The sequence below is a fragment of the Cololabis saira genome, chromosome 5 (genome assembly GCF_033807715.1).
Source record: "Cololabis saira isolate AMF1-May2022 chromosome 5, fColSai1.1, whole genome shotgun sequence".
Classification (NCBI taxonomy): Eukaryota; Metazoa; Chordata; class Actinopteri; order Beloniformes; family Belonidae; genus Cololabis; species Cololabis saira.
Genome location: NC_084591.1, coordinates 3,329,520 through 3,340,577, shown reverse-complemented (window position 1 = coordinate 3,340,577; position 11,058 = coordinate 3,329,520). Strand labels below are relative to the sequence as shown.

At 39.0% G+C, this 11,058-nt stretch overlaps 1 protein-coding gene across 2 annotated transcripts; it reads right to left on the bottom strand.

The window, feature by feature from the left end:
- Positions 1-1,052: 1,052 nt before the first annotated feature.
- LOC133444562 (secretory phospholipase A2 receptor-like) lies at positions 1,053-10,537 on the bottom strand. Of its 2 annotated transcripts, none has more exons than XM_061722398.1 (6): positions 10,402-10,537; positions 8,667-8,714; positions 5,657-6,025; positions 3,300-3,659; positions 3,042-3,169; positions 1,053-2,269 (listed from the first exon to the last, which is right to left on the bottom strand). In XM_061722398.1, the coding sequence occupies exons 2-6, from the start codon at positions 8,698-8,700 to the stop codon at positions 2,186-2,188; spliced, it is 975 nt and encodes a 324-aa protein (XP_061578382.1). In that variant the 5' UTR covers positions 8,701-8,714; positions 10,402-10,537; the 3' UTR covers positions 1,053-2,185. The 2 variants fall into 2 exon arrangements, with proteins under 2 accessions (XP_061578382.1, XP_061578384.1); XM_061722400.1 differs by having other exon boundaries at positions 3,306-3,659.
- Between the last annotated feature and the right edge of the window lie 521 nt (positions 10,538-11,058).

Genomic DNA, 11,058 nt, shown 5'->3' with positions numbered 1-11,058 from the left:
ATATCAGACATCACAGATATGGTAGTTCAGAGGAGGTGGGGGGGGGCGGTGACTTTTGGTTGACCGCGGTTTCCGGGGTGGTGGTTTGGGAGGGGTTGGGTGATGTGGGGGGTCAAACAAAGGATTCTGGCGTGGTGTTAGTTGTAATCCAATATTCACCAACTTGTTCATCCTGTCAGTAAATTCCAGAAGTGGGGACTCCTGACTCCCTGGAGAGCTGGGTGGGCTCTGGGGGGGTTTTCAATTCAATTTTATTTATATAGCGTCTAATACAACAGAGTTGTCTCTAGACGCTTTCCAGAGACCCATACCCAGAACATGAACCCCCGAGCAGTTATTACATAAACAATGGCAGGTAAAAACTTCCCTAGTGGGAGAAAAACCTTAAGCCAAACAGTGGCAAGAAAAACTCCCCTTTAGGAGGGGTGAGGGTTTGGTGTTTCCTGTTGGGGCTGAGGGAGACTCCCCCTGTTGGAGTGATGATGATGAGCGGTAAGTGACGTTATTTTTTTATGTTATTTATATTTGTCTAAAAAGTATGATCTTTGCATGGGTTAAGTATTTAGCTGAGCTCCGGAGCACCGGAGCTGCTGCCGGAGCTGCTCACGGACCGGACCGTCGAGGAGCCCCGAGCCCGGAGCCCCAAGCCCGGGCCCGAGCTCCGAACCCGGGGCTCCGGGCGCCGGCGGCTCTACCGTAATACATTTTTCTTCTCTTTATGGTTTCAGATCTTCCAAGCACCTGGAGCTTCAACGACACATTCAGAAGACGCGCGGTCCTTTCTTGAGCCAGCAATAGTGCATACATGTTATTTATATATTTTAACAATAAAGTTGCCATTTGTGAAAATTCAGTGTTGTGATTTCTTTACAGTTAACATGATTCATTTGTCTTGTAACATAAATGAAATGAGGAATCGGAGTAAATAACTGTGGTGTACCTGTTTAGAATTAAATTAATAATAATAATAATAATAAACTTTATTTGTATAGCACCTTTCATACATAAAATGCAACGCAAGGTGCTTCACATAAAAATAAATTTAAGGCATAAAACATAACATAGAAATAGAGGGCATAAAACAAAAATCAAAGCAGCAAAGTGGAAGCAAAAACAATAGCAGTAAAGCAGCATAGTGAGGACATAACCAACACATAACCCAAAAGATCGATTAAAATAATCAAAATACAGACAGTATTTTAAAATAATTTAAAAGATCAATTAAAAGCAAGTGTGTAAAAGTATGTCTTCAGCTGTGCTTTAAAAATGTCCACAGAGGCTGCCTGTCGGAGATACAGTGGGAGTTTGTTCCACGCAGTTGAGCTGTAAAAGCAGAAGGCCGCTTTAGCATATTTTTTAGTTGTCATTTTTCGGGGCACAACGAGCAGGTCAGCGGTGGAAGACCTGAGGGGGCGGGTTGGGACATATTTAGGGAGGCAGTCCAGCAGGTAGGGAGGCGCGAGAGCATTCAGAGCTTTATAAACAAGTAAAAGAACTTTAAAATCAATCCTAAAAACAACTGGAAGCCAATGCAGTTATTTTATAAATTCAATCTTCCTGTGTGAAGACGAGGTGACTAAAGGCGGATTTATGGTTCCGCGTTACACCAACGCAGAGCCTACGGCGTAGGGTACGTGTCAATTTAACGCAGAACCGTGGACACGCTTTGCTACGCAGCCGCTGCTCTTCTGCCCGGAGCGACGCTTTGTCTCCTCCCCTGCTACACGTCATTCAAGCAGCCAATCAGCGCAGAGCCTCATTATTATAGCCCCGCCCCCTCAGAATGAAGCACAGAAAAAGGCTTTAGAAGCGGTAAAACTATAGACATGGCCCACAGGCTGAATTTCTGATTTAGGTAGAAAAAACAAGCTTTACATTGTTTTTAAGACATTCAAGGCCTTTTTAAAATATACATTAAATGCCATAACATGTCCCCTTTAAAGCTTACAGAAGGCTGCATTTAACTGCTGCTATGTCATTCCTGCAGTATTTCTGCAGCTGTTTTGGTCACTGCTATTATTTGTAATATATTATATTATTTGTAATCAGCACAAATTATCTGTCCCCATATGATCAAATCCACCTTCCCCCCTGATTTATTTTTACAACTCGAGTACTGGTTATAGTTATTATAAGCTGTAATGAAGCTTCATGGGTTAACACCCCTCAAATTTAGATTAGTTTCTCAGAGAGTTTCCTTGACAAAAACGTTTCCATCAGGTTGCTTTTTCCATCGTAACTTCCATCCTCCAGCCCCATGAACCTTCATCTGGAAAAAAGCAGAAAAAAAAGAGGCGAGAAGGTGGATCAAAATATTAACTGATACAACTAATCTCCAAAAAGCATTTGATGCTTGTACATGTTTCTGTAATCCACATGCGGGCGTAAGATGAGAGGACAAACGCTGAATCGTGTCAGTTACTCAGGTTTTGCCTCCCAGTCCCGCTGCCGCCTACGATCCTCACATAACCTGTCAGACACAGCATGACGTTTTAGAAATGAAAGTCAATGATTTTTACTTCTTTCTTCTTCATTCTGCACCATATAAACCCATGATAGTTCATATTTTTCTTAGTCAACTTCTGTCAGTTTGATGACAAATGTTCATTTTTGGATCACAACTGTAAGTCAGTAATATGTGTAAGTAAGTAAAAGTATATGTGACTTCAAGACAAATTCTTTTCGAGGGATATTGATGCATTTTTCAAATAAACAAAGCCAAATAAAATGAAAAAAGAAAAGAAAAAGCTACTTAGTTCTGCTGTCCTATAAAAAAAAGAAAAGAAAGAAATTTTATCTTAAAATTCCCTCTATTTTTTATTTTATTGAATTAAAATTAAAAGAAAAAAGTCAGAGTAATTAAAATTTATATTTTTTTAATTCTTTATTCTATTTTATAATTATTGTTTTCTTGTTGGTTTTTTTTTTTTACATATTCCAAATTGTGTTTATTTTTTTCATATTTAGGATTGTACGTTTACTGGGGGTTTTACACATATTTCTTGCTACCTTGAATATCAATAATGAATATAACACTTTACCTGCTCCAAGATGCTGTCTTGCACTGCAGAGTCACTAAGATTCATAGTTGAGTCTTGTCCATTTATCCTCACTATGATGAACCTCTGATTTCCTGTGAATTCCTCTGCGGTTTCCTCTGTGGTTTCCTCTAGAGAAAGATGTGTGCACAAACACAGCCACAATCAAACTTGCTTTTTCTTTGCAGGTACAATTCTGTCACAGTAAGAACATCAGAATATTTGTGGTATATTTATGAAATACAGCTTTTAATCTGCAACCTGAACCTGTTTCCGTGCAGTTACAGATGAAGCGATGTTTTTCTGCACAGTCCCGGTGTGCCCATCTACCAGATTCACTCTTGATCACAGCCACGCAGCTCTCGTCGTCCTCACTGAAAACTGCTTTCCCATCCACCCAGTCTCTCACCGAGTAGGAATTCTGGTCCGACCAAGTCCAGGGATCCTTGAAGGAGCCGATCCACACGATATTGCCTGCAGCTTTATTCTGGATAGCATTATGCTCAGCAGTATTCCTTACACTGGTCAGGTCGGAGGAGTGGCGTCTGCAGTAATCTAGAGCGTCGTTCCAAGACAGCTCCTCTGTGTGCAGAACGTACCGATCGTCACCAATTTTTGTTGCTACAAAGAAGAAGATGCTGTTAATGCTCTGTGTTCAGTTTTACACAATTATGCTGCCAACTAACTGCATATCCTCCTGCCCAGAAATCCCCTCTTTAGTCTCCCTCTTACAGGTTTTCTCAGTCGCTTTGGTACATTTCTCAGATCAGAATTGAAATTCTCAAAACTACTTGTTCAATCTTCACATCATTGTGTCACTTGTGCACATCAGAAAAAGCAGTTTCTCATTTCTTTGAACAAGTTGCAAATGCATTTGTCATCCATGCAAATGATAATGTACAATGTTCTGCTGTTTCCAACATTATCAGTTGTTTATGTCATGTTGATCAAAATGTATTATCTCTGTCTCTGTTGAATAGTCTCACCCCCCACAACATTTAGGCATTAGTTCATCGCATAAGTCTTTACATGCAAAATGGTTGAACAAGTTGTCATAATATGTCAGCATATTTCTATACATTTCCACTAGACTTTGTTTCTAAATCTGGCCTGAATTGGTAAATTGATCCCAGGTGAATCTTGACTTTCTGTAATGAAGGGAAATATGTCAAGCATTAGATCAACCAATGATCAACCAGTTTTCTGAAATAGCTCAAAGGTGCATCTCATGAACTATCAGCTGGCAAGTATACATATAGCCGGAGCACAACACAATGTTACAATGGAAGGACAATGGAAGGACAAGGAATTGGACGGGGTGAACAGCCAGAGAGAAGAAGAAGAGGAAGAGGAGTGAGGCTGCGTGGCGGAGGAGTTGGGAGGCAAAACAGAGGAAGAGGCAGAAGAGGCCGAGGACATGTGCCGTTCCTGATGAGATAAGAGCTACACTTGTAGACCATGTTCTCAATCATGGGCTTACGATGGCCGAGGCTGGTCGAAGGTGCAGCCAAATGCTGGGAGAACAACTGTGTCCTCAATCGTTCAGACTTGTCGTCGACAGAACAGGTTTGTAATCTAACAATAGGCACTGTACTGTAATACTGTATACTTTCTGTAATGCTTCATACAATATGACAGTATTCTTCTTTCATTTTACAATATACAGTAAGTATACTATATACAGTGACATTTTATCTTACTCAATTTTGTGTTTTGCATTACTATATTTTGTCCACATATTCACACATTCATGACACAAGCACTTGTGATTCTGATGCACTGACACGTTCATTGACACAGATATTTAATTTTGAGAGATGAACTAAGGATTTTGAGCAAGAGACTGGCTTTTGCAGGTAATCCATGGTGTTTTGCTATTTGTACGAACTGTTTTGAGAAATGCACGTACTGTTTGGCAAATGTCGAGGATGATCTGAGAAATGTACCAAAGCGACTGAGAAAAACTGCAATATAGTCCTATAAAATCTTTTGTCTATACAACACATTATGTTTTTTTTGCCATTTAGAACAGAAAATCCTCTGAAAAAATATATTTTGATTTGATTTGACTTTCTATATAGTTTCCATGTATCCCCATACAACCCACAACTTTTTTCTTTTAACTTTCTGTTCTGGTCCAGATATATATCTCCCTGATGAGGATGTGGTCAATATTGATTTGTTTATTTGCACAACATAAAAAAACGGTACAAAAGTTGAAATGAACATAAAAGCATGAAAATATGTGCAGGTGAGAAAGGAAGCCCTAAATGGGCTTATTCAAAGTTCTCACCAAGAAAATACATTGTATTGAAATAATAGCAAGAACAAAAAACAAAAAACAAAAAAAACAGCATTCCAAAAAGATGGATATAAACAGACAATTTCTCGGTTGAGTGAGTGCGTGTGCTTGCATGTGAGCATGCACATGTGTGTTTGTGTGTGTGCGGGTGTATGTGCACGTGCAGAAGTGAGTCCACATATAATATCGGCCCGGATCTCCATGACAGGGAGGAAGGTCATGCATTTGCCCTTCTGAGGTTCCACTAAATATTTGCATTCCATTTGACAGTAAAGTGTTCAGGTGTTTGTATTAAATGTTAATATTGGCCACTCACCATTGTAGCAGATTGAGTAGTGGGCTGCATCACAAGGGTGTCCGTGCACCGTGGAACCGTCTGAAACTCTACAGTAATAATTCAGATCCTGCTCACCAGGGCTCACATAATCTTTCTCTCCCTCCCTGTAGAAGTATCTGTCCCCGATCGACCAGTGCCAGTTCATGGTGTCCCCCTTCATGAGCCCAAACCACGCGGCATCAAGGTAATGGTCCTTTAAAGAGGCAAGTATGTGCTTCATATCGCCCAGGAACTTGAACGAGCCCAAGTCGACACAGTGCTCTCTGCAGAAGCTCTGCGCCTCCTGCCACGTTTTGTTCTCTGGGTATAAGACGTACTGGAGGGCACAGAAAGGCAGATGGCACAGTCCTGCAGGAGGGAGGTTATTACAGTCTCAAATTCAGTTTTAAGTATGACTTCATGTACAAATAACAACATGAAATAAAAGAGTGGGTGGAAAACTTCACAGCATGAGAGGGTGACGGGCTTTAGATAGATAGATAGATAGATAGATAGATAGATAGATAGATAGATAGATAGATAGATAGATAGACAGTGTAATCTGGCTACTATAATGGTAAATAATGCAAGTTCAAGTCGATAATTGTGTGTATCTTTAATATTTAAAATTCACGTTTCATCTCCTTATTAAGTACAATTTAAATCAGTAACATTTACCATTCATTCCTTTTCTGAGGTGGAGGGGGGTGTTGGAGCTGGTTATTCTGCTAGAGGACTTTGGGACTAGTTAGTAGTCGTGTCAATCCAAAAACTCTCTGGAGTCAATCCTGCAATAGTGTAGAAACAGCGGTCGTGCAGTCGCCACACAGATCTGATCTCAGCTAATTGATGGAAATGTCATGCTGAGGGCCAGGCTGTGTCTAATTGTTTGTTTATTATGTTATTGTGTTAAACATTTTATTTGCATGCATGTTTTTGTTGATTTGTTTAGTTATTGTTCTTTGAAATGTAACTTTTTCTGTGTTTTTGAGTTGGCATGCAATTACCTGTTTTTGAGTTGATTAGACACAGCTGAACACTATTGAGGCAGGAACTGAATCCTGACTGACAGCTGCAGTGGCCAATGAACCACTGCAGGCTCAGGCTGGCCCCCCCAGACCAATGAACCACTGCAGGCTGGCCCCCCCAGACCAATGGTGGACCAGGGGAGGGTTCCCTTCCCCCTAGTCCAGGGGTCGGCAACCCAAAATGTTTTAGATCATATTGGACCAAAAACACAAAAAACAAATATGTCTGGAGCCGCAAAAAATGAAAAGTCTTGTATAAGCCTTAGAATGAAGGCAACACATGCTGCATGTTTCTATATTAGTAATTACTGGGGGGAGATTTTTTTTTTCATTATGCAGTTTGAGAAAAAAGTCGAAATGTCGAGAAAAAAGTCAAAATGTCAAAATTAATGTTGAAGTACAATCTTGAGAAAAAAGTGGAAATGTCGAGAAAAAAGTGGAAATGTAAAAAAAAAGTAAAAATTTCCAGAAAAAAGCCAAAATATCGAGATTAATGTTTTTTTGTGATCAAATTTTTATTTCTTTTTTTCCTTTTTCTGAAAAAACAACATGGTGCAAAAAAAACACCAATACATAACAAAAAATGAATAGATAAATGTAATAACAAAAAAAACAAATACAAAACAAAAAAAGAAAAACAAAAAAAAAAGTAATGCCCATATTATTAAGTATAACAATGCAAAATTAACACATAAATTAAGAGCAAAAATAAATAAATAAATAAATGAAAATAAAATCATATATCGAAATATCGAGATTAATGTTGAAGTACAATCTCGAGAAAAAAGTGGAAATGTCGTGAAAAAAGTGGAAATGTCGAGAAAAAAGTCAAAATTTCGAGACAAAAGTCGAAAGTCGAGATTAAAAAGGAAGAAAAAAGGGAAAAAAGAAGAGGAAAAAAGAAAAAAAAAAGAAGAAAAAAAGAAAAAAAGGTCAAACATTTCTGAAAAAGCTCCAGGAGCCACTAGGGCGGCGCTAAAGAGCCGCATGCGGCTCTAGAGCCGCGGGTTGCCGACCCCTGACCTAGATATTCAAGGGAGATCCATTCGAGCTGAGAGTGGAGGAACGAGAGTGGAGGGACTGTGGTGGCTGGACGGAGAATGGGCAGAGCTGAGGAGGATGGACTGATGTACAGAGGCCCACGGGGGCCCACGGGGGCCAGGGGGGCCCACGGGGGCCAGGGGGGCCCACGGGGGCCCACGGGGGCCCAGGTGGTTGGGGAGCCCCCGGCAGACTGGGACCGGGGATCCCTGTTGGCGTGGGCCTGACGGCCGACGCTTCCAGAGGGGGCGCTAGAGGACCGGGAGCCCGGAACCGAATGACTGAGACTGTTCATCTTTCAACCTTTTTAACCTTTTATGGATTGGCCATTTTAGAAACAGTTCTCCTATTTTTAGTGACATTTTCCCCACCCCTGATTTTATAACCGTCTTTGTTGCTGCAGCCTGCTGTGTTTGTGGGTTACTAAGCGCTGCTCACCCTCCAAGAACGGACTTACTAAGAACCACCAGTTTGACAAAAACATTTCTAGAGTTCAACATCATCATCCACTTCTCTGTGTGATTGAGCTGCAGGTGAAAACCAGCTCATGGAAACTAGAACCAGGATGATGTTCTACAATCACGCAGGATTATTAAATAACACGGTTTGTTTTGGGTCTGGGTCTTGAGCTGAACTAGTCTGGGTCTTGACTTGGTCTGGATTCTCTCTGGTCTTTAGTGTCTCGGTCTCGGTTTAGGAGGTCTGGACTACAAGTCTAATAGATAGATGGATGGATGACTTTATTCATCCCCAAGGGGACATTCTGTTGTCAAAGCAGTCCGGTATAAATACAATAGAAAGGACACTTTCTATTGTTTCTAAAAACACCAGATATATAAATAGGTAAGGTGCTGGGACAAGTTTTATAAGTCTGAAGAGAAATTTAGGAGAGCACAATAAGGAGAAAACTACAGCTGAGACGTATTTAGTGTAACACTAACCTGTGAGAACAATGACATTTAGGATCCTTCCCATGGCTGGTAAGAGCTCTGCAAAAACACAGAAGAGCCGCTCTTATACAGTACATGTCCATGCATCCTCATATATATACACAGTACTGTATAACATAAGTAGTTAGTGTTATATCAACATCTTTTTCAGACTACAAACAGAAAAGATAGTTACTGATTAATTAGATGGCTGATTAATGGCCTTTTATTTATGTCAATATTATAAAAACCCACATCGGTTCATCTCTAAGTAAAACCACACAATGTTCAGAGTGAAATGCCAAAGTCAGTATGAAAAGTGACCTCCCTCATATCCATTTCATTTCATTTCATTTTATTCTTTATTTCATTCAAAAAACACAAAACAATTTAATACAAACACAAATACAAATGTTCCTAACTTTATGAATGAAAAGGGAGCAGAAAGAAGAAGAATCTTATCTGATCTGCCCTTTTCACAAATAACATAAATTAATAATAATATAAACAAAAAAAAACTAAGTGAATAAAAACAACTAAAATAAAATTAAAATAACATTAAATAAAATTACCACCGCCTACGGGTATGTCAATCAAACTCAACATTTTTCGTTATATTTCCTTAACATACAGGTTTTAATTGTTCTTTTGAATGTAATGTTTGATTTGGATTCTTTGTTTTCTTTGTTCAGATTGTTCCATAAACTGATTTCTTTCACAGAAACACAACGTTCCATCAATTTAGTCATGCATCTTGGTTTTATAAAAATCTCTGTTCCTTTTAAGTTATACTTGCTTTTTCTTTTTTCAAATCTTTTCTGAATGTTGATTGGTAAAGTTTTTTTATGAGCTTTAAACATAATTTGCAGAATACTATGGTCTACTAGTCCACACACATTTAATTCTTTTTAAGGGGACTGTGCAATATAAATGTTATTCATTAGTATTGAGTTGTAGAGCCAGGTTCCTGTATTTGCTGTTTGCATCTTTAAGAGACAAAACAAGCTATGTGGATGTCATTAAAGCTGTGAAGACAACAACACTGGGGGCTTGACACTTTTAAATAGTTCTGTAAGGATTTACAAAACAGCATACTGAGTTAGGTTTTTATTCACATTCACGTTTTTGTTTGCAGCACAATTCCTAATTGCATTTAATAAGGTTTAGCAGATTAAACTGAACAGTGGAGGTGCAGGTAAAACAGTAGAGTTTGAGTTTATTTTATTTATAACAGGGACAATACATATTAATGAACATATACATGTAAATATGCAAGATTATAGCCAACGGCTAATTTTCATCTTTAGTCCCTTCGGCAGGTTAATGTCAACAACATAAAATAATAAAATCAATAAAACAACAGTAACGACAAGTAGAACAGTTAGCTTCCATGGTCAGTAGGCAGGAGGAGCAATTACAAGAGAGAAAGCATGTCCTTAAAAACACAGTAGGACAGAAAAGGAAAAGAAAAGCAAAAACAATGAAAAGTATAGTGGATCATGAAACATACAGGCCAAGGGTCAGGGGACCATACGAATTTCAGTAATATTAAATGCTAAAATTAGGTATCAAAGGGCTGATTAAAGTGCAGAGTGCTGAAGTGTTAAAGTGTTAGGTGCGTAATTATATTGCAGATTGCCCGATTGCACAGTCAGGCAATCTGTTCCCTTCAAAACCCAAATAGAAGATAAATTGTCGATCATTTAAACTTTTTTTTCCAGTTTTTTCCTGTATACAAGGTACTTACCTAATATCTGATGCCTCTTATTGAATCTCTGTAAATGTTGTCTTTTCTCTGCAGACTCTGCCGTTGTTAACTGTGTCGCTCACCAGGCTGAGCTGCTGGTGACTAACTAACTAACTTCAGGGGGAATCTGAGACCAAATAGCTGATTCACTAAGGGTTCACCTGGTGAAGTGTTTGCCACATTTACGTATCCGTGCAAATTTTTCTTCCTTGATATGTAAAAAACATAAACAAGTTTGCATGTCTGTTCGAGACACATGCAAAGCATCTTCCAGGGAGCCCAGGCTGAATACAGGGTGGGCTCAGGTGATCAGATCTTTTCCTTAAATGGGCAGAACAATTAGATTTAGCTGTTACATTGTTGTAGTTTTCTAACATTAAAGCAGGGTGGTGAAAGATAATGGAGCACCACAACATTTTTCATGCAAGGGTCAACTAGTTTCACGTGTCCCTTACTTAAGGTTAAAAGTTGATGGACAGCATTGAAAAAGAAATGGTTAACTTGAAAAAATGGTTTGACAGGAATAAGTTATCACTTAATTTAAAAAAAACTAAGTTCATGGTATTTTCTAAACAGAAAGGGGATGAAAAGGTGTCTTTGTGTATCGATGGATCTACTATTGAAAGAGTGTATCAGTTTAGATTTTTGGGTGTAATT